The sequence below is a fragment of the Barbatula barbatula genome, assembly GCF_947034865.1.
Source record: "Barbatula barbatula genome assembly, chromosome: 12".
NCBI lineage: Eukaryota > Metazoa > Chordata > Actinopteri > Cypriniformes > Nemacheilidae > Barbatula > Barbatula barbatula.
In genome coordinates, this window is record NC_136775.1 from 13,235,620 (window position 1) to 13,262,144 (window position 26,525).

Genomic DNA, 26,525 nt, shown 5'->3' on the forward strand with positions numbered 1-26,525 from the left:
CGTCCTTGGTCAGCTCTGCAGGTTCAGAAAAGCATGTAGATCCAAAGATATCGGATCATTGATCAATAAGCAGCTTCATTCTGTTACTATGACATTCTCGCTTCATAAAAGCAGATCAACAGATGGGTGTTTGGCAGCCATTAAAATCATGTGGAAGGAACAGGGGCCTACAGCGAGGTTGAGAAAAAATGCTGAGACAGAAAAAAGAACCGATTGCCAGATTCCAAATGAAACTTTCAAAAATGCTTTGTAAAACCTATAAAAAAATATGAGAAAACCTATTCATAACAATAACAAGCCTTTTCTGCTCTATAGGGAGAGATGCCAAATGTGCAAATTTTAAACATAGTTTTTGTATAGAACACAATGATCATTAATAGATTATAGATCAAAACAATGATCTATTATTTTAGATTCAACTCATGCCCTGTTCACACTATAAGCAACCCTCCGCGACAAAGTGATGCCCTTCATTTCAATGGAAAGCAGCAACCGTTGGCTTTGCGTGTCTAGAGCCGCACCAAAGTTGTGTAACATTCAACTTTATGCAAATGATGAGCAATTTTCAGACGAGACAGCCAATAGGAGAGAAGATGGAAGCTCACATGATTCTTTTCCTACCAACTCATACAGTGACAGAAAACAGAAGTGGAAAGGACTACTGTTACTTAGTACTGTTGCTGGTAATCTGATTGGATAAATTAGCCTAATATTTATGCAACTCTTAAAAGTGCTGGGTTGTTTTTGACCCATGCTCGGTAAATATTAGACAGAACACTGCTGGGTTATATCAACCAACTGCTGGGTTGTTTCCACTCATGGTGGAACTCAGTGTGTCCAGCATGGGCCAAAAACATAGTGACGACTAAAAGGCCTGGAATCAGCTTTAGGCAATAACGTGTTCTGTTGCAGATGCTATTTGCGGTCAGGTGTCATGATTCATTAATTTAACGTATCAGATAACAGGGTGTCACCAGGATACAGATAGTATTTGGCAGGTTTTATGATGCACCTTCATGTCAGCGTAAACCTGTTGCAATACGGTTCAATGTAAGGAGGGAAGGAGGCGGGAACCGGCGAACGTAAAAAATAAACTTTTAATTCAAATCAACACAATAAAACATAACAAAGTCCAGGCCTGGTCCTCTCTCGTCGTACACTCCTGTCGCTTTTCCTTTTATGCTCCCAGAGCTCCTTCATGAGAGATGCGAGACCGGTGCAACTACGCAGCTGACACTCATTATCACTCGCATCACCGGCCTCACACCGTTCCCTCACAGCTCTCATCCCGCCTTGCTCGCTACACCTGTATGAATGACTTTCTTCTGCAGAAAACAAAAGAAGATATAAAATATTTATATTTGATCTAATTTATGTTAATATAAATATATAAATATATAATATTATTTTATTTTATTATCAATCTGTATGAAATTAGTTCTGACTTAAAAATACATCGGCAATGACCTACAGCCAATGAGAACACGGCAAAATTAGGTTTGGGTAGGAGACCACAACATCAACAAGCATGGCTTCCAATGTTGCACGAGAAATCACGTATTACTTCTCGCGTGCGTTCGGTTATGAAACGTTGTTTGCGGACTAGACAGTTGTTGGCGATTCTGACCTATTGTAAAGTCATGCAGTGTGAATCTCCTGTCGCCAATCCAATATTTAATGTGAACACTGCAGCAACTGAATGCTACCCCAGATAGTCATGCAGTGTGAAAAGAACAGTGATGCAACGACTTTGAAAATTGGGCAATGTGAACTCGGCATAAACATAACCATTTCTCCAACATTCATAAACATTTATGTGTAAAACAAAGTGTCGATGATGGGGTACTTGAGCCGTTTTGATAAGACTTCGGGGAACGTTAAACCATAAAAACTTGTAAACAAATAAAGCATTATTCAGCGTCCAACCTCTTCACACAGGTGGCTATCTGTAGCGCTACCAGCTGCATCTGAAACCAGGTCACAGCGTCTGAGAGAGAGAAAAGAAGTGCACAAGATGGCCGTCATACACCGACATTAGAAGACCAGAGGAAGGGACAAGAGAGAGGGGTCGAGCCACAGTCACAGGTGAAAAGAACAGCGCACAGGACATAACACTAACCCACTAACATCCAGAGATCTAGAGAGAAAGAGAGAGAGGTGATGTAAAGGGAGGGAGAGAGAGGAAGAGAGAGGGAACGAGAGAGGGAGTAAAAGGTTGAAGGTCTAATTATGTAAAATGTAGGTTATTAGTCTCTTGATGAGGACACTGTGAGAAAATGAATTAACAATTATAATTAGCAAGATTGTTAGAGAGCAAAACGGTGTCATCGGACAGGTACATCTATGGAGGTGTGTGTGCATGTGCATGTCATTGAAAGTGAGGGTGTTTGTAGGTCAGCATGTTTTATATCTTAATTTAAGAAACGGACACATGCCGCAGCAATGATTTGAGAGCTGCCTGCAGCATTAAATCAATGCCAGCATCATGTCTCTGGTCATGCTTTAACAGCATCACAATGCAGAGCAGAGAGGGGCTTAACGTTCAGTTTGAAGTCAAGGGTCTGCACATTTATCTGCAGTCATCTGTGCTGTCATACGGGCTCGAGAAATTCACATACTTAATAACAGAAGGTGCAATGCAGCAGAGTGGGTTTCGGTGCTGTAATGAGACGCCGGCAGAAATAAAGAATAAAAGGGAAAGCGAGTGAAAAAAAATGATTTGTGCGGGCAGAATGAAAGGGTGATGGGAAAAAGGGCAAAACCATTTTCTTCTCTAAACACGTAAACAGCATGTTTGTGGGTGTAGCCTGTCACGGCAACAGGATTTAGCATCATGTTACAAAAGTGTGCGTGAATCAAATCTTAGACATGAATCATGTTTAGCCTTTTCAAGCCTGTCGTTTTTTAACTGGGAAATATTTAATCATGGCTTTGCTAGGATAAGCGTACAGATTATGTTTTTTCTCACCTCATTTTCAGAGAGAACAACATCATGTAAAATGAATCACATTATCACCATACAACTGCCACTGGACATCTGCCTTGGACCTTCTATTACAACTTTTAAAACGATGTTGAAAACATCTCTTTACTACCAGGCATTCTAATTCGGATTTTATCTGTTTTGTTGTTTATGTTGATTGTTTTATGCTTCACCATTTGACTCTGTTCAGCACTTTGGGCAGCCTTGCTGAGATAACTGTGCTATATAAATAAACTTGACTTCCTTACTATTCTAACACACCAACCTGTCTCCACGACACTAGTGCAGTATGATTCGTGGTCATAATTTGTTCATACTCATGTCATTCAAAACCTGTGTGATTCTTCTGCGAAACACAAAAGAAGATATTCTTAGTAATGTCTCAGTGGTTTTGTGTCCACAATGGAAGTCAATATTGTTCGGTTAGCAAATTTCTTCTAAAAAGTCGTCTTTTGTTGTCTCTTTGCAGAAGAAAGTCCGAGAGTGAGTAAATATTGAAAGATTTTTTTAAACTATCCCTTTAAGGCTTTGTTGGGACTTTGATGGCCTGTACTTGGTTATTGTTACGACACTACCAAATCAATTATTAGTAGCCTGAGACAAAAGACGGCACCCGCAGGTCTCTATGCTACTCTAAAGATTCTGAAGTTTGTGGCTTGAGCTTTTGGTGATTTCATTTGAGAGCGCAGTTTGAAATTGCAAGAGCTGCGGTCATGCTGTGAACACAGGGAGGAATATTTCACAGTGCTATCTCTGCCTGCTTTACAATGCCCCACTCCTGCTCGTAAAAATGAAGTATGACAATGCTGATTGGAAATACATTACCGCCATAAAGCATTCCACCACACCCGCAGTACTCTGGGACACAAGCCTCTCAAAGAAAACAAGAGCGAGAGGCGGTTTTGTTGCTGATTAGTTGGTAAAGGGACTGTGATAAAACTGAACAAAAGCAGTAGTCACTGGCTGATTTGTTAGTGACAGAGAGAGGATCCACAACTCAAACACCTTAACGCCCTCTTCGGGGCAATAATAGCGTGAAATTAGTATGTTACATGGATACAAAAACTCTGATAAAGATGTTGCCCCAACACACACACAGATTAAAAGAGAAGTTTTTAGGGGTATTGCTGTTTAGGAGTAAACGATTACCATACGTAACCAATGTACGTTCTTCATTCGGCAACGATAACAAAACATTTGATATGCCAATATTTCCAGTGTTTACTGAATCATTTTATTCAAACATGGCTCTCATTTTTGCTCAATCATTACACTACTAATTTCCTTCTCTTGCGTTGCAGATAAAGTTTGAGGTTTAAATCCAGAGAGCATTGATGACAGAGACACTTTCGCTTCAGGCACAAAAGCAGTGTAAAACCTGAAGCATGTCGCCCTGTTTCACAAAGAGCAGTGCATTCATTAAATGATCAGCGAGTCAGTAACTCCTCCTGTGTGATTAATGACAGATATGGGGATGATGAGACTGCCTAAATGATTCTTAGGAACGGCAGGATGGTATTAATAACTTTTTTACAAGACTTCCTTCAGCCTTTTCAGGAATCCAGTGATGTTCATATGCAGAAAATGTCCTAGAGCCTGATTTGATTTGGGCACATATAGCTTTTTCCATAGAGTTCCAAAAGAATTTGTACACTTTTGAGGCATAATTTCTTTCTCTTTATATATAACACTGAATGGCTTATTCGTTTTTTCACTTTGGGCTGTCACGATAACAGATTTTCACTACTCGATAATCATATAATATAACAATAGACTTAAATAATACTATTACACTGTAAAAAACTGTAATACTTTACAGAATTAAAAAAAATTAAATGCGGTGTAAAATAATGTGAAAAAGTTATTTTACTTGCCAAAAACGCTTTTTGACAGTTTTTTTCTGCTGCCCAAGGTGCGGGAATTTTGTTTTAATTCTTTTTTCCAATGTCATAAAATGTATTTAGTATTCTTTTTTTTGGCCATTAGTTCAAATGGTTGCTGAATTATTTATGACAATGAGTAGATTTAAGACAATATTGATAAACATGCTTATTAATATCACGGTTATTGACAATACTGGTATATTGACACACCCCTAGTTTCAGTACACGACTATTTCCACCCTTGCACTGATAACATAAAATATCCTCCCCGACCCCCCCCCCCCTAAATGTTTTATTATATTTGAGACTTAAATTCACACCAGCCTGTTTACTTTTACCAAACGAAGGCAGACAAACAAACAGGCAGTTAGATGCTCGCCCACCTAGGAGTCAAAAACACACATTGCAACACCCACAGCTTTCTTAATATCCGGCTGGTTGATCTAAACTCCAGTGTGGATTTGTCAGGAACTCACATTCAGACACTGCTGAAATTCGGTCATTCCAGTTGAGTACACTGTCTGGCCAACTCATTACTCCAATTAGCTTCATTACTTCATTCGCTACTCGGATATAGCAAGTTCCAGCATACAGAACCTCTCCAGAATACAGATAAATGAAGGTCAGGAGAGTAAATATCTATCTCTTTTAATAGAACGAAAACCACACGCTCCTCTGATGTATTGTAACATTTAGCACTTCACATCTATCACAGAAACACGGATCGGAATTAATTTCTCTGTCGAGTAACCAGGATTAATTTGTTTAAAGCCAAACGGCATTGAACCGGCAGCTATGTGGTCAGAGAGCATAAAACACATAACAAATTACGCCGTATTTTCATTTAAATTACTTTCTGCGAGACCGTACCACATCTGTGGCTTTAAGAGTTTTGACTGTAAAAATAAACACAGAGGATTTTAATATCAAAGTGCATCTCTTTCTCTCTCCCTTGTAAAAAGAGAGTTCATACTGGCCACAGGCCATCACCTTATTAGTCTTGACGCTGCACTAATGAAGAGGAGAAATTCATAATCTATACAATCCCCCTGCCTTTACAATTCCTCCACCTCCTTCTGTGTCTCTCTCTGTTTTCCAGACCACCGTCCGACCAATTACGCGAATCTATTACGGCAAAATGAAAAGATCCAAATTTGCCTCTGTCTGGGCTTGCTTCTCCAACTTTCAAATAAAATTAGACACAAATTACATTTTAGAAACATTGCTTTTGGAAACCAGATGACACCAACCGTTTGCATTGCTTTCCCACATAACTGTTTTACGCTGGTCCGTCTCAACGACTCCATTTGAATAAAACACAGACCTCTCTTATTTACTTTTGATGTGTATATACTGCCCTACAAAGGCAAAGTGCAGTAACTACACAAACACTGTAACTGAGAAAAATGCCGTCAAAGTTTTCAAACCAGCAAGTTAATGCAATGCCAGTTAATGCAATTTTGACACTTTTGTTTCTCTTAAACAGGACAAAATGAGACTGGTCGAAAGACAGAACGGATGTTACAAAGCCCATTTCAAGCCTTATCTTAATTTTGACCAAATGTGTAGTTACTGCACCTTGCCTTTGTAGGGCATCATAGTTGGGAGCTTATGGAAGAGAAATAAATGGCTTTTAAAAATTCTAAACTACGGGAAAAACATTAACTTGAATCGCCTCTGCGGCATGTGCAGCATTCCCACATGATGGTTTTATCAATAAGAGAAGCAGCGAGACAAAGAAGTCCTGCGAGACAAATTGATATTAATGCTGATGTCAATAATGGTGAGAGATTAGAACCGTGGCATGTGAATTCAGGGAAATTCATCGCTCGACCCTAGCAGAGGGAAATTGAAGATGAAGAAAAAGTTATAACATGATTTGCTTTGTTGATGAAGAGACGCCAAGGTGCTCTCCGTTATTCCTTTCCTTTGCTTTTTTTATTGAGAGATCAAGTCTCTGCGCTGGTGCAGCCTGCGGCACACAGGGCTAATGATGAAAGAGAGAACATTGCAGCTTCTATCATGTGCAGGATGTGAAATGTGCATGTGTGTTTAAGGTGAGCTTTAAATGCAGCCTATCTTTCTGCTACCGGCACTTTCTTTATTTCTCTCTCGTCTCCCTCATACAAAAGTGAAGTGCTAATGTGAGCATTGATGCTATAGTAAAAGGATAAGCAAAGACTGGCTTTCTGCTGCGATGCAGCACAGCTCTTCATACTCCCTTGGCTTTGGAGTGAAATAACGCGGCTCAGTGTTGATCGATGCACCGACATCAGTGCACCACAGAGATGGATAATCTACAGATACTCGAAACACTCCCGAGACGAGGCTAAAAGCACTCCGATAACAACAGATATACAACGCTGTGACTATCTTGCGCACACTGCATATGCATAAAACACGGCATGCACACACAGCTTCCAGAGTAAGTGGGCACAAGGAGAATAAAGATCCAACATCAAAGCTCAGACGTCATTATTTGTTTATGTGCTTGTATTTCCTCTATACAAAATAAAAGTACATGTTGAGTTCTGTCCTGGTCCGCTTGACAATCGATCTATTGTTAAGACCGTTTTCCTCAATAAAAGACACTAATAAGTATGAACATTGAAAGACATTAATAACTCATGATCAGTGGAAACACTCTTGATGTTTTGTGTCTACGTGGATGTTTGGGGATGTCAGATCAACTTACAAGAGCAAGATCACGGTTTCTGTGAGGAAAAATGGGCCACGCATTCTTGTACAGAGATGGTATCTTATATAAGGTCAGATCTAGTCTTCAAAGATCAAAGCTACGCTCCGATCAAAAAAAAAAAGAGCGAGAGGAGGAGGTGAAGAGAGATGCCAACAAAAAGCGGGCATAAGTTTGAACCAAGGTGCAAGATAATTTACTTCCCCCAGCAGACAAGAATTCTCATGTTGACAGACTAATGCAGTAATGAGCATAAATAAGCAAAGGCCAGCAGGCGATACGATTTTTAAAGAAAAGAGTTCTTTATGAAGCAATTCTTAGCACTGACCCCATCAAACCCTTTTCCAGGACGTGATGTCATAACAAAGCAAACTCTTGATTGGTGGAAGCATCCCGTCTGGACTGTACAGTACAAAGGTCATACATATTCTCAACTATGTATGTATGTGTATGTAACACACACATACACACTTGCATTGCCGTTGCTTACAGTGGCGATAACACAATGACACAAATAAAAACATTTTCAGCAGTGTGAGAAATAAAAAAAATGTCCAAGCAATATTAAAAAATAAACAACACAGAGTTTGTTCAAAAATAAACGCATTTCTCTTTCTTTTCTTTTTCTCTTGCATTCCGAATGATGAGATGCGACCATATGGTTATGGAATGTGATGGAGGACTCAAAAGTAAGAGTGAAATCAGTAGGAACAGAATAATAAGTGTACATGCTTATCCAGCAGCAACACTAAAACGACAGACTACCTATACATCATTGATGGTCTTCAGCAGCAGTTTAAGGAATAAATGTAGGCTAAGTAAATAGTGGCCTTTCACAGGAGCTGAACTGCTTTCACACAAACAGACATGCACACGCGCACACTGATCTTTCCTCAGCTGTGATCAAGTGAGGAGAGCTGTCCGTCAAGTAATGCCTCACATCATTGTCCCTACAGCTACCTGGAGTCACTCTGAGTCTAAGCTCTTAAGAGAAAGATGCGGAGAGCAATAGAAAGATAAAGAGAGAGAGGGAGATAGAGAGAGAGAACACCTGCAGGTTTGGTGCTATAGCATAAATGCCCAGCCCTGCAGTATGTGTGTGTTAGATAAGCATTGAATATTCCAAAAGATAAACTGACATCGAGTGCTAAACAGTTTGCAAAACTGGATGACAAATAAGCAGGATGTTCAAATACTCAGAATTCACACTCAGAAAAATGCTGTGATTTTTTTCAACTCAGTGTTGGGTAAAAAAGGCAAGAACCAAACCGTTGGCTTATACATTAAACTGTGCTGGGTTGCAAATATAAATTTGTTCAGGGTTAATCTAACCCAACTGTTGGATTTGTCCTATTTTGATCAAATGCTGAGATTAAAATAACCCAGCATTTGTAGAGTGCACGATTCAGGCAAACAATGCACTTTGCCATCCCTTAATGCCCCTTTTGGTGAGCTGAGGAGCCATTGGATTTGGAAATATGACAGAATGGAATCTTTTTTGTATATCAGAAAAAAACATAGTTTCTGATATGCTGTTATTATATCGCTGATATTTTTGAAAAAAAAATGGAGCACAGACAGGATATAAACCTCAATGTTGTGGTTGTATCAATTGCTTTTCTCTCATGTATTGACAAATATACAAACAAGAACTTAAAGCAGCAGCTGACCAGCCCTTAACACAATATATGCCATTTTAATTTCCCAGCCAAACATTGACCACCACTGACAATTTTACCAACAACATCCAACGCCGTACTGTGTCTATTTCACAGTGTTCACATTATGCTATAAGGTTGTGTGATACAGTCAAAACAGGAAGGAGTGAAGCCTTTGGTGAGTGTTTGTTTGACAATGGGAACGACATCTCTACTGCCTGTAAACTGTACCCTCAAATCCAAAGTAAGATTATATCAGTGGGTGTTCACAGAGAACTCAAATGTTATTTTAATATAGCTAGATGGAGGCGTCTAATATGCGTATATAAAACTGAACTCTAAAATCGTAAAAATGCAGCATTTATGACACAAAAGAAAACAACAAAGATGCAAAATGCTTAAAGACATTCTTCTAGCCATGGCAAGAATTTGGTGGATACAAGAACGCTTTCAGTGTGAATGGCCCCTAAATTATTTATCATCGTAACAATGAGTTGTGTACAGTACAGCCCAGACTCGCAGTGTCATGGTCATCAGGTACAACTCTTCAGTCACATTTCAGTAATTTCTCAATTACATAATAACTTTAATTGATCATCATGTTCAATAATCAATTGATAGAAGCAGGAACACAGTAGCTACTGGTCTCTGTTGTTTTTTTGTCTTGTTTTGTTTTTTGCTAACTGAGAGAACATACAGAGGGGAAACAGAGAGATTAAAAAAAATCTAAAAAATCTCAGAGGTACGTTGTTGAAATCAATGGTGCCGTGGTGACAAACTCTGAAAAGAATAACTACAGATTATGACAAACGGATGAAAGGTCAAAAGGACAGATGCCGCGATGAAGAAACAATACTGTACAACATGGGCAAAATATGTATTTAGGTAGTATTAGTATTGGTAAAAAAAAATTAAATAGTGATCAACTAATGAAAGTATGGACGGAAGGATGAATGAGTAGATGAAAACAGATATTAAACTTGTTTTTCTTCACAGGCACTAATGTTTTCACAGTCATATAGGAGGAATCAAAATTCAAAAATGTCTCCAGAGTCTAGAATTGCTACAAAGCTAAAACATTTAAAACTATTTCTACTTCCACTTCCTCCAAGTATATCAAACGTAACTCATTATATATATATACCTGTTTGTATATATATGTATATATTTGTTTGTACATATATATTATGTATAGATAAAGTATATGATGGCAATTAAAACTCAATACAATGGGCAATAAAATATCTAAGTCAATTCACAGTATAACATGATACATTCTCAAAAACATAGTATATAGATATAATATTTCTTTTTGTTCTTAAGAAAAAACGCTACATGGGAATTTGAAGTCCGTTCTGTACATGCAGTCACAGAATCCTGTGTTAGCGCCTTCAGACTCAGTAAGTGTCAATGACATATCAAGTGTACTTGTGGCACACTATATGAATTCAATCATTCCACATCCATCTCCCTGGCCCCCGCCGTGCTTCCAATGGATATTCCGCTGACACGCCCGTATTCCCGGCATTGCAGGAAACGCTGAGCGAGGGGATTAAGCGGCTGTGTGCAATTCGCTTTACACAACACGCAATTCAATACCTGAGCTTGTTTGTTCTCAACTCATGTGGGGCGAAATGTGGGGTTTTAAAATGAGAAGAAGCCCTAAAATTCATTGCAAATGAAAGAACCTTCCCCAGGTGGCCGTGTAAAAGGAACGATACGTGAACGGGAGACAAACATCACTTATTCCCACGTGTCAAGTCAAATAAAGGGCGGTAGAATATGTTCATCTGTGACGACATGTACAATTTCTCTGCACCCCCCCCCCCAGATTAAAATTGTCCTGTGACGAGTAACTGCATCCAGAATGCTACAAAATCTACCGCATGTCTACTTTTTGCTAAATCATTTAAAAGCTACATTCAATTACAACATGGGCAAATAAGCGGTGCCTGACGTCAAATAGGTATTTAAAAATCTCTTTACAAGATGATTGACATCAATTGTCTTGCAACAAACTAATAAAGTCGAACGCTTCAGGCTGGCTGAGGCTGTCAGCTAAAAACGTATTATTGTGTTTGTCCTCGACTCCTCACAATCATATGATATCGCTTGCACTGACGAGAGCCAGCAGCTTGTGCTTTTTTACATGCAACTATGCACTGGAAGTAGTCCTGACTTGATAACGGCAGTCAATGACAATGACAGCCTTACCTTACTCAGATGCAGCTGTCTGCTCGAGATTGAATATGTAATGAGTAAGAAACAAACCAAGCACGATCCACGCATGGGCCCACCATTCATAATCATTAAAATACATTTTTTTAAATTATGTAGCCATCTAGTGCCAATCATAAATATTGCAACCCATCATCGTTTGATGAAAGACAAGTATTGCTTTTATGCAAAGATAGGACGGTCACGCTGGGCAGTACCGTGGATCTAGTTGCGATCATTTGAGAAGTCTGTCATCAAAAAATAACTCTGTAAAAATTGTCATTACATCTATAATCCCACTATTTAACATCAGACACAGCTAGATTACCCTTTTGTTCAAATACAACCACAGTGAGAGCAATAAATAGCATAAAATAAAGAAAACCTGAAGTAAGGAAAACAATAATAAGGGAAAATTGCTACATTTTGTTTTGTTTGTGTTCTTATTGTTTTTCTTTTGAAGAGTCTCTCTTTAGAATATAATGCCATCTCTGTTTGCTGTCAAAGTGACACCATGGCATTAAAGTTCTGATAGGACAACAGAAGCTCGGCTGAAATGTTGATTCTGAAGCTTGCTGCAGAAATACAGGCAAGGTGACACAGTTTATCACAGTCATATTTACTTTGAGGTCAAACTTCAATTTTCCAGCATGGCCCTAAAAGAGGAACCCAAACCAGTACATATGGTGTTACATCACTGTTGCCAAGTGCCTAAAAAGAGATAGAAACATAAAAGGGGATTTTTGTATCTATGGGCATCAGGTTGCCATGGAGACACTTTTAGTCAGTGAGTTGATGCTGCTCATCTGAGCCTCTCTGAGACTGCATTCAGATCAGACTACAGATTAATTCCAAGTCATCTGTAAATAAACTGAACAGCCAGTTTGAGCCACAGCAGAATTCGATGCCCGTAATCTCACGATGTATGTGGACAACGCCAGAAATGTCTTTTCCTTGTTTGTGGGAGTGTATGTGTAAACATGACACCATTACTCACAGAAAATTCCAGCCTATCCGCTGTTCTCATTGGACGAGAGGAGCACGGAGGACATCATAATACTCAGCTCAGACCGAAGATGGAGCACGGCTGGAGTATCCGGGGTGACCGTGGCAGGATTTGGCGAGCCGTTCCCTGCCTCGACTGTTGTTTCTTTACTGCTCAGGTCACCATTGCAGACGTTTTCCTCGTCTTGGTGCGGCGCATGTATGTGCATCACACTCCAGCTGCGCTTCACAGTAGAGCTCACATACACACGCAGCAGAGAAGCCCCGTGTCATACTTCACTCTCGAGGCTGGAGAAATGGGCAGAACCACGGCGTGAGCACAGGCTCTTGGCTTTGAGTGGCAAGTGGGGGGAATAGAATTGCCGCGGCTGGGGCACAGACCGAAGTCTCTGATACTGGAGCTTAGCGCTGGCTGTGGCTGCCTGGGAAGAGCCTGATGCAGCCCCGGGGGAGAGCACAGGTGGAGGGGATATAGATGCAGATGATGGAGGTGGAGGAATAGGCATGGATAAGGAATTCGGAGCAGAAGGTATCTGTAATGAGGGAAGGAGCGGTTGGGGTGAGGAGGGTGACGGCTGGGATATGTGTTCTGAGAGTTGGGCTTTCTGGGAGCTCAGGTTGGACTGGCTTCCAGATTTGGATTGGTCAGGTTTGCGAGGTGGTTTGGGCCGAGAGCCTCCGCTGAAGCTATGGCAGTGAGGAAGCAGATCCTCCTGACTGTGGGAATGAGAACTGCTGTGTTTACGGGGTACATTTCTTCTACCTTGTCTATACTGTGCACGTGCATATGATGCTGTGTCCTGCATTCTGTCTCGAGACCTGTGACCTTTGCTCTTTGTCCCACTGCGGCCACGCTTTTCACCCTTCATTTGTAGTTTATCAACTGACCAGTAGCGGCGTGGGGGCGGGAGTGAATTAGGAGGAGGTGGCCACGGCGCCCCCAGCCCCCCACTGCCTCCTCCAGATCCCCATCCAATCCCTGGACCTGAACCCCAGAAATCACCTGCTACACCACACCCCTCAGCCCGTCCCAGAATGTAGTCATCACGACTGTTGACACTTCCACCTTTTTCACGAGCGGGGTACGTCCCAAAAAACCAGCCCCCACCCCCTATTCCACTAGCCCCACCCATTCCATTTCCTTCCCAGTATCTCTCAAAACGGCCAAACTCTCCTGAAGAACCTTCGTCTGAATAACTTTCCTCTGCACGTATTCTGTCCCGCTCAGACTCTGAAACCGCACCTCTACCACCTGCCTGTCGCAGTCTCTCCTCTATTCTTTCCCTCTCTTGTTCCCTCTCTCTCTCGTCCTCCTCATCCTCAGAGTCCCACTCATGGAAGGACAGGCCTTCTCTGGTGTTTACTCGTCCCCTTTCATAATGGAGGAGCAGCGGCCTTCGCTCTCCCATTCTCCCTGCTGCCTCTCTCTCTACCCCACTGCTCCTCCTCCTTTTAGACGAGGAGAGGAAGGTTTGTAAAGAGGAGGGAGGGGAGGGCCCAGAAGCTTCTGTGCCCCCAGCTTCTCCTCCACTGACCCAGAATTTTACAGATGAGGGGAGTTTGTTGAGGTTGGGATAACGTTTGCTGGACGGCCGATGTTGTGAATGGGAGCTTTTGGGTCTTTTCTCTCTACCTCTACCTCCACCGCTCTCCTCCCCTCTTTCATCCCCCTCATCCTCGACTCCTTCTCTCCTTTCCCGTTCCCTCTCTCCCTCCCAAGCTGAGAGGGAGCCTTTATTGACAAATCCACCGCGATACTGATTGGAAAAAGTATAATCTCCCTCTCTATCCCCATCTCCCTCACCTTCCCGTTCAGCCTCAACATCTCCCTCCTCTGGCTCTGACCGCTTTGCGGAGGACACCTTCTTTTTAGTTTTCATCGCCTTCTTTTTCTTCTTTTTAACCTTGCGACGTTTTCTCTCCCTTTCTCTCTCCCTTTCACGCTCCTCCCGCTTTTTCCTCTTTTTGCTTTTCTTCCTCTTTTTCTTTTTCTCCTTTTCTCTCTCTTTCCTACGTTTCTTCTCTCTTTTTTTCTCTGTGTCTCCTTGGGTTCCACTACTTCTTTCCCTGTCCCTCTCTCTTTCCGCCCATCCGGCCCACCACTCCTGGAGCTGTGCTAGCTGGCTGCCGCCCCTCTCTCTCTCTCTGTCCTTCTTTTGTTCCCTGTCTCCAAAAGTGCCCCATGGTTTGCGTGGGGGTATAGGAGGAGGAGGGCCGTGAGAAAGAGACCTGGGAGAGAGAATGGATCGCTCTCGATCCCTAGATCTGTTGTGGCCCTGCAGAAGACTGGACTCCTCAGTCAACTCATCCAAGTCCTCCTCGTCCTCCTCCTCCTCTGCCTCTCTGTCTCGGGTGCTGCGAGATGAATCTGAAGATGTGGATGATGGAGAAGTGGACCGTGAGGATGTGGCTGATGATGTTGTTGAGGAGCTCGTGGTGGATGTGGAGGATGACGTGGAGGTGTAGGGGAGTGATGGAGTGGGGGATGGGGGAGTGTAGGTTGGAGAGATGGTGACTGGCACTGGGATGGGGAGCGGAGGTGAGGGTCTCGGTCTTCGACTGGCTTCCCTACCTCCACCTCTCCGACCCAGCGGCAGGATGTTTTCGTACAACGGACCACTGGGATCTTTTGGCTTTTTTGGCCGCCGTTTCCTCCAGAACGATGAGGGAAGAGGAGGAGAGGGGTGCTGCAGTGGGGGGTTAGGCGTGAGTGGGGCTGGGGCCTGGCTTTTAGGGGGCAGCCTGGGAGTCCCCAGAGGTTTAACCCCTCTACCCTGACCCCCTCCACCAGTACCTACTCCCACCTTCTTCCCCATGCCATGGTCCATGGCCTTCTCCTGGTAGAAAGCCACACCGGCTGGTGGGGGTTGTTGTTGAGCTCTGGGGACTGTTTTTGGAGTTTGAGAACCTGTCTGTTGGTCCACACATGGCCCAAGTCCTTCAGGATCAATAGGTCCATAGTAGCGCTTATATCCATCTAGACCACTTCCTGCACCTCCAGCACTTGCCCAGGTAGGTGCCACCTTTTGAGGTAATGGCCCCGTTTCTGAAATGCCTCCTCTCACACCCATGGGGGCAGTGGCACTTGTGGTTTTGGGTAGTCTCCATCGGTCCACAACGGCCAGCCTGCGATCCGGCCGGGGTAAGAAAGTAGTGCATGGCAATGGAGCTCCAATGAGTTGAGTATTTGAGGGACCCAATGTCGCTCCAGAATGAATGATTGTGGGAGGGGATCCAGGAAGAGGTGTTTTGTAAGACTGAGGAGGCTGAGGCTGCTGTGGTTGTTGCTGCTGCTGCACCATCGCAATGGCTTGATTGGATACAGCTGATGTGACCACATGTGAGGAGGAAGAAGCAGGAACCATGGCAGCGTGATGGTGGGTAGGAACTGTAACTTTGGCCCCACATTGTGCGGTTTCATCCTCAAAACTGCAACAGCTATACATTCCCTAAGTGTATGAAAACAGAAAAGAAATATATAGAGTATTAGAGAACAATAATAATATATTCTGATAAACAGGCATTTGTTCATAAAATAGTCCCATTTTGATAATGGTGAATCTCATGATTTCCATAAAGTGATAGTTCATTCAAAATGGAAATTCTGTCCTCATTTACTCACCCTCTTGTCATTTCAAACCTGTATGACTCTCTTTCTCTTGCAGAACACAAAAGAAGATATTTTGAAAAATCTTTGGAACCGAACAGCGGCAGTACCCATTGATGCTTGGGTTTTGTGTCCATAAAATAGAAGTGAATGGCTACTGTTGCTGTTAAGTGACCAACATTCTACAAAATATCTTCCTTTGTGTTCTGCAGAATGAAAGTCATGCAGGTTATTAATGACAGGAGGGTAAGTAAATGATGACATGATTTCCATTTTTGGGTGAACTATCCCATTAATCTCACATCACCTGTAATAATATAAACACAATCCTCATTAGCATCCTTCTAATTCCACGCAAAATCACTTTTACCTTTAACATTCTGATTAATATTATATCTTTCTCTCACAAACTTCACGCTGTTCTCTCACCCTGCTGAAGGCAAGTAGAAAGTCCAGTTTGCCGGACTGGCCCATTTTGCTCATGCAGTGCCGGAGCCTCCAGTACACCAGGTGCTCCCAGGCAAAGACCAGCAGACTAAGACCCATGGCCACTAGCAGCATGTAGAACACTCCCGCCATATTGTCTATGTCTAGTTTGGAGCTCATCACTTCAATTTTATCATTATGACAGATCCCTGAGAGCCAGAGACGCTCTAGCATCTCAATCTCATCTAAAGGGAGAGGAAAAAACATTACACATTACTCAATTGATCATTTATTTAGTGAAAAGACAACTATACATGACACAGATGTGTCATTAAAGATGCCTGATTACAACATGGTAGTGTATTTTACACTGCACATAGTTTTCTCATCAATACATGTTCAAAATGTAACCCCTGGAGTTTGGATTACCTATGGATAACTTATAGATGTATATAGTATATGTGTTTTTGGAGATTCAAAAAGTAGTGTGTTATTCACTGGCACACTGGCAATTTTGTCAGCTGCTATTTTTTATCTTTGAGTATTAGATTTAATATATTATATGTGAGAGGTCAGGGAAAGAGAAAGCAAGGTAGTGCATTCATCATTAGCGATCACAAGCTAAGGAGAGGGAGAGACCTGTAGGCTAGCAAATGCGATGTCCTGGATAATGATCTACCCAGTCACTTTTGCACCAAGAGTAAATGAGAAGAAGGTATGAGAGTTCTTTGTCTTTTCAAAGCTGAATTGTGTCATGGGAAAAGAGAGGATGTGGAGTAATAAGTAAGAGGCTGATGAGAAAGAGGAGAGTGACTTTTTCATTATAGCAAATGGCAGAAGAACCTTTTCAATTCAAAGAGCAGTTAAGGTAAAAAAAAGTGGAATGAACCCAGATGTTGAGAGAGAAATGAGGGTAAGAAATAGGCTGTTGTGTATATTGTTTGTCTGCGTGCGTGAGTGTGTGTGTAAGGTGAAAGATGTAACATGAAAGAGAGAAAATGAAATAAGATAGAAGCAGCAAAGGAGTGATAGGCGAAGGGTGGAAAAACAAGAGGACAGAGAGGAAGAGAGTGGTGAAAGGGTGAGATCATAATCATTTAATTGTGCCGGAAGATGGTCAGGCAAGCTGCAAACTCAGGAGAAAAGCAGAATCGCGCCTTCCATCTACAGAAAAACGAGCTTGTCAATTACCTCAGACCAACCTGAGGTATGTACTGCAGCTTTACTGCTTCATACTTGAGACTGGCCAACAGCGTAGCAGCACGGGTTATCTCAACACAGGTCAACGCAAAACCCATGCAGAGTGATTCACGACAAGCCCATTTTGCATTTAATCTCTGCATATGCAACATAATACAACATACAGCATAATATAAGCGCATCATCAGACATCACACCGTGAATGACAGTTGCACTGATCTTGCAGAGGCTGAATGATGGCGTATGTCTCTTACGCAATCAAAACAAACTGTCCCGCCAGACGTAACCTGCAGGCATTATTCACAATGTAGATGAGAAGCCCCTAACACGTCACATAAAACATTTCACAAAAGACGAAGCAGCAGAGCAGGACGCAGAATGGAGGCGCTGAATGCCACGTGGGACCTTAACAGATAACAGCTGGGAACCGAACGCTGCCTCGCTCTTACACTGTCCATACTCGACTCCTGCATGTGGTTCTGGAAAAAGCATGACCACAGCCAAATTGTGAGGATACACAAACACACACACAGAAACAATTACACATTCTTGCATTTGCAATTGCACTTAATGTAAATTCACAAATAAACACCCACACTAACATACATAAACACATGTAAATTCTCTCCCACATAACACATTCTAACCCACCGACACGTACACATGCTTTCACACCTCTGCTCTTGCCATAACAGCTTCTGTTTGGCAATGGGACAGTGGGCTGGCATGGTTAAGTGGGCACATTTTTACAGCTAATGCTTTTGCAAGGTCTTTAAACTCAGGCAGACAGCCAGTTGGTGCCATCTGCGTGACTTCCGGCGCCGTACCCCGTGAAGCCCCCTCTGATCCAGGACTGACCTGAACGGCTATCACACCAAAGCAAACACCGCTCCTGGATCAGCCTTAAAGGTAAACACCTTTATAAACACATAGGAAACGGCGAGGGGCTGTAATGAGTTGTTGGAATTGTTAGGTTAAATAACACCTATTCGAGAAATTCACTGCAAAAGAAGGCTGTTGGCCCTGAGATAAAATAACATAGGGCTTTTAGCAGGAAAAAAGTGCCGCTTTCTCGTGCCGCTGACCAATGAGGTAACCTGCAGTGTTTTAAAGACATGAAAAGGTTGCAGATGGGCAAGTGGCTGCCTGTGGTTTATGAAGGCGTGAAGAACTCGAAAAGTACAATTTGTAATCACTGCAACTCCCTTACCATTGGAGGTTAGTACGACAAAAACGACATCAAACGATTCGATACGTCCGTAGGGACTTCCCACACGCCCGGGCTTCACAGCTAATTCCTTGGATTGAACTGGCACAGTTTAATCAATTAAGAATAGCGTTATTGAAGTTGTGTGTAAAATTGACTTATGGGCCCTCAATGAATAAACTTATACAGAAGAGCTACCTTTGCAACTTTAGAATCCGAAAATTAACAACAGCATCAAGAAGCAAACCTTTTGCCACTGGGTATCATTCACTAATAATTTACTGTGTTCAACTGGGATTTGATTTATTGCACAACAATGGCAAACCAAAATTAGTTTGTGCCATCGTTCTAATGTCAATGAATATAAATGTTCCTAGTCTGGGAAGTGTGTTTTACAGCACATAAAAAGCCACAGAAAAAATTAAGAGACCATTTCAAAATTATTTTCAGTCTGATTTTACTTATTTGTAATTTGGTATTTTGGTATTTGTTTAGGTAAAATTATAATTTTTGTTTCATTTTGTGAACTACTAACAATATTTCTAATTTTATATTTCTACATTTTAAATACAAATATTGTTTCTATTTGTATTTACTTGCAGAAAATGAAAACTTCAGGCCTCAAATACTGCAAAGAAAACAAGTTCATATTCACTTTTAAGTGACAGTAATAATTGTACATGTGTTCAGGAACACTTTCACATTGCTGTTGCTGAGGTTTATTTTGTTGAAATTCAACAGACACTGACACTGGCCTGGAATGACCACAATACATCTAGAAATGCGGATTAAATAAAAATTTGAAATGGTCTCAAACATTTTTGTGCATGACAATTTAACCTATAAAGGTGCAAAACATACTTTAATTCTCTAAAATTATTTGGAGACAGCAAGAATTTACTGTGTTCATAAGACTTCATATAAGACTCCTCATAAACACACAAAAACTATTCCAGCTCAAGCTACATCGTTTGCACATAATTTGTTACCGTCCAAGTAAAAGTAAGCCTTGTGTAGTATGACTTGAGTATGACTGTTATTTTTAATAACAATATTTTTTACAAATGCGACTTAATTCAACACATTTGCATTTTCAGAAATAAATAATATCCACCCCACAAAAAACACCAACCAGACAAATAGAAAAGTCACCATTCATTTCCCATGTAAAGCTTTTGGGCTGTTAAACAGTGGTGTAAGCTAATGGAACCTGGCACCACTGTGACCATTTCACTGTGGGAACCTGGCATACACACACATTTTTCCATACTCTCTCTCTCTCTCTCTCTCTCTCTCTCTCTCTGACACACTAAAAAAAGCCAAAGAGGATTTAAGCAGCAATCAAACAAACCATCCAGTTGAAACGAAACAGTGTGAGATAGATAATGTGTTTATGTGTGTGTGTGTGTGTTTGAAGAAGGCAGAAGGGAGGGTGTATAAATGACAATTAAAGAATTAGTACTTGGACAAGTACATCTGAATCAGATGCTTTCACATGGACACTGAAAATCCACAACAGTTTATCCTCTACAGATTGCGAGAATACACGATCTTTCAAAAACACTTATGCCTTTTCACAACCACACACGCAACAAAAGGGGAATTTAATAAGATTTAATTGCGACTGTAATCGGATATATACTGCTTATCATTATTTGTTGAATAACTGCTGACATGAATAACAGAAAATGTACACAAACTATTTTTTTCCATTTACCACCTGCATTCTAGGTGCAATCAACAATGAGCCGTTATTACGGATTTAGTGCATTGTGGGAAGATTTGTAAATTCATCCCCAGAATCTCAAGCGCACACAATGTCACTCTTAAACGCAGCATTTCTGTCATTTCCAAGACTAAGTCCTTGATACATGCTCATTTCTTTAATGCATCGATGAACTGCTATAATCTCCTTTAAATCAGTAAACAGCCTGAGAGAAGCCGGAGTACAAAGACAATATCACCTGCCATACAACATAGATACATATTGCATCATATCAAGAGAAATGGATTACGCAAAGGGGGATGGAAAATGGGTCATTGCAGTACAGGCTAATGAATGAAATCTTGTTAAATATGCATACAAAGAACTTTAATCTCTCAAAGGCTTTAATCTCAGGCAAAACGCATTTAAATACAATCCCTTAAATTTAGCCCCCTCACTGACGGCACAAAATCTTTGGGCCCTCACCGTCGCCCACAAGCTGCAGTAAGGCCAGGTCCAGTGGGCGTTTCCAGCGGGAGTTCTTGATCAGGGCAATGCCGTAGCCCGTTGTGGCGAACACCTTTCCCGAGCCGATGGTCATTACTTTACAGCCTTCATCTTTACGAGCCATGTAGTTCAACACGGCCGCATCATAGATTAAGGCATCCAGCTTGCTGCGGAAAAAAGATCACAGAGAGAGCCGGAGTCAGAACAGAGAGAGCATGAGAGGTGGGTGAGGTGACAGACAGAGAGCGGAGAGAGAAGTCGTAGCGTTGCGGCATTATATTAGCACTTTTGCTAAAATTGGACGAGGATAAGGAAATGACAGGCTCGGGAAAGCCACGGTGTGGATTAACAGCTCATAATAAATTTACAGAAAATTAAACTGAAACTGCAATTGTGTGCTACAACAGAAACAAAAAATAAAACCTGAAAAATTGTAGTAAAAATAAGTTTAGTTTTTTTGTATTTTTTAAATCAATGCTCGATAATCGTATTAAATTAAATAGCTTGACTATAAGTGTACTCTCTCTCTCTCTGTCGTTCTCTTATAAACAACAAACACCCCTAATGTAAAAACTGAAATTATAACTCATTGTTAAATCACAAAAATATTTCTAATATCTGGTACTCTTCTATTGTTTACTTGAACAGATTTAAAATTATTGTAACTCAACACACAGCCATTAATGTCTAAACCGCTACACCCCTAAGTTAAAATGTCCAAATTGGGCCCAATTAGCTTGTCTTTAGCAAACTATTAAATATGAGGGGTATAGTCACTTCTGTGAGATACTGTATATATATATATATATATATATATATAACAAGAAATAAAGAATAAATGCTTTAAATACACAAAAACTACAAACTTTTCAAAACAACACAGCTGCTTGGATAAATAATAAAGAACATCAGAGAAGGAGATAAAAATAAGAAACTCAGAACAGACCCAGTCTTAAGGTGAGAGATTGCGTCCTCCACACTCTTCTGGTTGTATTTGATCATGTACTGGTGCATGTCTGGATAGTTACTGCGGATGTTTTTCTCTGTGCTCCCGTTAGGGACCGTTCCAAATTTCAGAGGGGGGTACTGCTCCGTGGGGTGCTGAAACTGAGAGGAGGAGAGACAGACTGAAATCAATGCTGCACTTGTTTCTTGAGAAATAGTAATTAGTGAGCAAACAATAGAGCAGGAGGAAAAAACAACCAGAATGACAAGTCATATATGAAAGTGAATGTGTTTCAGAAACAGGTCTAAAGCTACCGCAGCTGTCAAAACTAATTATAATACATCATAAACTGTGAACACTATACAGAGCAGCGACGATGAGATGCACATTGTGTTCCTTCTGCTTCTAACAAAAGAAAACAAGGGCAAAACAGAAGGGGAAACTATTTACATTTTAAAAGGACTACAAAATGAACATGAGGATCAAAGAACAAACAAAAGACACCTCAAGTAAATTTGCTTTAATTACGGAGATTTGTTGTAGCACGTTTTTTCTAAAAATGACACAAAACACAATGGGACCCAAATAAATTCTATTTTGGTGTACAGAAGTGCAATGTTTTCTCAAGGTCAAAACGTATGAGTCAAGGTCAAGGGAATGTTTCCACTCTAAAAACGACAAAATATTAAACAGCACAAAAATGCACTGTAGATGAGTGCTGAGCACTGCAGACAAACGCATCCAAAGGCAGACAGAAGACGAGACACATCAATACCATAACCTCTGGCTGCTGCCGGAAGATTGAGTATACCTTTTCCTTATTGCTCTTGTCAGCTTTGATAAGCTCTCGTGTTACTGATATGCTGCTTGTCATGTAAAGAACAAAGGAGGTACTAATGTCACATAACTGCATAAAAACCTGTATAGGCCTACTGTACATTGGCAAAAAACATGAATAGGTGTCATTTAAAATTGTATGAAATGTGAACTTTAGTTAAATTAGTGCCATTGCCACTTATAGGACAGCATCATACATTAAAAAGACAAACAGTGAGAGAAATATTGTATCACCCTACTCGATCCACTCAGTTACCAATTGAAACTGCTGCCAATCTGAAGTTTTTCAATATCACTTTAGTCTCAGTGGTCATGAAGCGTATTGATTTCAAAATCCAAGTCGAAACAACATACAGAATGTTTTAAAGGGTGCTTGTGTCCATCCACAAGCCCTAATAAAAACTCCTATGGCCTTACCTTTTTATCGCTGAGGCCAGACACAGTGTCAATGTATTCCTCTTGGATCATGAAGGCAGCCAGGTTGGCAGTGTAGCTAGCCAGGAAGATGACAGCAAAGAAAGCCCAGACAAGAACCATGATCTTACTAGTGGTTCCTTTGGGGTTCTCTACTGGAACAGAGTTATTAAAAACCAGAGCCCAAAGAAGCCAGATTGACTTCCCTATTGTGAACTTAGAACCTCCGGCCTCTGATAGAGAGAAAGTAGTTGAAACAGAAAAAGAAACAAAACATGAAACAATTGACTTAAGTAATCATAAGAGAAAAGTAACGTTAAAAGGATTTAATTGATAAGAGGATTTCATTGTTAAACAGGTGATTGGAGAAAGGAAGAAAACCTTAAGGTTCTCAAAAGTGTGAATAACTGGATTCCTATAGCCCTGAGCGGATGATGAAGTGAGAGAGAAGTGTCTGTGCCAGAGGAGAACAAACAATGGAGGGAGAGGAATACAGAGCACAGGAGCGAAGTCTGCAGTCTTTTATTATACATGAGTTTGGGAGAAACTGCCTGCACCACAAAACTCAAACCTACATCCGGCCCAATAAAGAGCAGAGGTGAGCGCTGCCATTAGCACTCCTTAATAAAGTCACAGACAAAACAACTGTGCGCATTTATCTTGTTTATGCAACACTGGAGTCTACTTAAATTTGGCCTTATTAAAAGGTTACGTGGATAAAGTTAGAGAACGCCAAACTCACTCTTGCCGCTCTGAAGGCTGCGGTTGTACCCTACAGGACTGAAGAACTCGAAGATGAAAACGGTCACTGCCACAACAGTCAGGCACATAACAAACATCATCACCCACACAGCAGGGCTGTAAGGCTCTGAGAGAAGACACAGAGAGAGAAGAGGACACAGATATCACTGCTTCAAAATTCTGCTTCATTTGTGCTCAACACGGACCAGAGATAACACAGATCACATACAGTACATGCCAAAAACGCAACAACAATATTACAACTAGAAGGGACACATATCCATGCTCTTATAAATGTCCCTTTAAGACCAAGCAGAAGAGATGGTCCTCACTGCAGAACCCAAGATCCAGGGGCGAGATTGGATTAAGATCCAACTCCTCACACTTTATATACAGTACTTAAGCGCAATTTGGAGAATAAGTTGTAAACTGGTCGCCAACGTTTGCTCTTATCAATGTCATCATTTAGTGTACGCCTGTAAGTAATGATCACAGTTAAATATTTGTTTACCCAAACCTAACAAAATATGTTCATAAACAAAGTTTGTCTTCAGCAAGTTTGTTTTGCGTCATAGGAAATAACTTTAGTTGCGACTCAGAATGCAGAAATGGTAGAGCATAGAGTACGCAATCGAGTGTGCTGTGGTAAAGCTGCTACACAAATCTGTCGACCAATCAAAACGCATTGGAAAGAGACTGGATCCAGTCTCAACCAATCACAATGCAATGTTAGTAGACTGGTACTGGATACAACCTTGCTCCCTGGATGTCGCGGTCTGCAGTGAGGAGCTACAGAAGCAGAAGCTGATGTCAGCCGTTTGTTTTAGCAGTCACCTGAATGAGTGTACTGTACAATCCAACATACAATTATATTAAATTCCTTATTCATAAAAGTACTCTACAAATAACAACACATTATAAAAATACTTTTATTAAATATGTACACGCTACCGTTCGAAAGTTCTGCATCACATGATATGCATGTATTTTATGATCTTTAATATAATTTTCCTTAAGGCATTTGCTTATGTATTTGAAACTATTTTTGTAGACAAAAATATAATTGTGGAAACTATGTCTCTCATTAGAAAACATTTTGTTTAGTGAAAAAGTTTTTGAAATGGATGATTTGGACTAAATTATGAGAAAAAGAGAGCACATGTGCATAGATGGGAAGTACTTCAATACTGGGTTAAAAGCATCTAAGGGTGAGACCTGAAGAAACTGGCTGATAAATTCTGCATTTTTAACACACTAAAATGATTTGACCCACTTAGATTATTATTCTTTTTTTATCCTACAATCTAGAAAAAATATAATTATGTGATGATTAAGTGATACTAAACTTTTGAAAAGTAGTGAATATTCTAAGTTGTCACATACATGTTTTAAAACAAAGTGTAGTTTAGGTTTAGTAGATTTAAACTAGTTTTTCTTCTCCATATGACTGTATCCATGACTGGGGAAACACAATCTTTTCATACTTGTAGATTTATGCCTTTCCCTCTTTTCAGATCCTCCTGAAAACTCTAATAGTTTAAAATAAAATCAAGTCAAAATTGTGATGAAAAAATGTTGACTTAGTGCTTCTCACTGAAGTGTGATGAATAGTTTGTTTTGAAAGGGAACTGTAAGTCTGATTGATGAGCTCTGAAATGATACGCACCAATTCCTGAAAAGTCATACATCAAAATCACATGTAGCAGAGACCGATTAAAGTCAAATGTGAAGCATTACGACTCTGACGGGGCGCAAACTCACCGAGGAAGGCAGAGGGAGAGACAGTGCCGTTACTACGAGAGACCATGACGCTGATGCCCGTCTCCACGAAGGGCACGGAGAAGTCCACCACCTCCGACCTCTCCTCGTTGATGGTGAGAGAGCCGATTGCCATGTCCGCCCGCTTGTACACAACCTAATAAACAGGACAAAATGGAGGTACTTATCTCACTGAAATTATACACAGGTGAGACTGGAACAGCATGGGAAAACTGGAACAGGATGGGGAAAATAAAGTCCTTGTGCACAGGAGAACCAAAGCTCCACCGCTAGGTATCGACTCTAATAGAAATAATTTTTAGTGTAGTTCCTCTAAACACAATAAACACAACTTACTGCATCCGAGTCATTTGATTACGTACATCAGACCACTCACAGCGGAGCCATCAACTGAGATGAGTCCACAGCATGGAATCAGCATTTCGCCTCAACGCAGGGACCATATGCAGCATGTAACAGGTGGTCTATCTGCAAATTCGGAGAACCTCTTCCACCCTCCACATCTAATTAATATTCATTTCACATACTGGCCGCATTCCAGTATCCATAAATTGGTAGGGCAGATAGTGTGCTAAGATGCCTGCACACACAGAAGCTACAGGAGGCAGGTTATCCATCTCTAAACAGTATACACCATACAGAGGGAAGCATGTCCAAGAATACAAAGAGGTGGGACAACATTAACATCTTAACTTTCCAGTTGAGGTCCTTTCTC

At 41.0% G+C, this 26,525-nt stretch overlaps 1 protein-coding gene across 1 annotated transcript in view; it reads right to left on the bottom strand.

The window, feature by feature from the left end:
• Nucleotides 1-12,710: 12,710 nt before the first annotated feature.
• grin2db (glutamate receptor, ionotropic, N-methyl D-aspartate 2D, b) overlaps nt 12,711-26,525 on the bottom strand; it is a gene marked incomplete at both ends in the record, with an annotated part of 39,845 nt that continues 26,030 nt past the window's right edge. The window contains 7 exons of the mRNA XM_079470534.1: nt 12,711-15,890; nt 16,478-16,719; nt 21,073-21,260; nt 22,040-22,200; nt 23,294-23,523; nt 24,033-24,158; nt 25,793-25,946. Of these exons, the coding sequence (XP_079326660.1) occupies nt 12,711-15,890; nt 16,478-16,719; nt 21,073-21,260; nt 22,040-22,200; nt 23,294-23,523; nt 24,033-24,158; nt 25,793-25,946 (4,281 nt within the window). The remainder of the gene's footprint in view (nt 15,891-16,477; nt 16,720-21,072; nt 21,261-22,039; nt 22,201-23,293; nt 23,524-24,032; nt 24,159-25,792; nt 25,947-26,525) is intronic.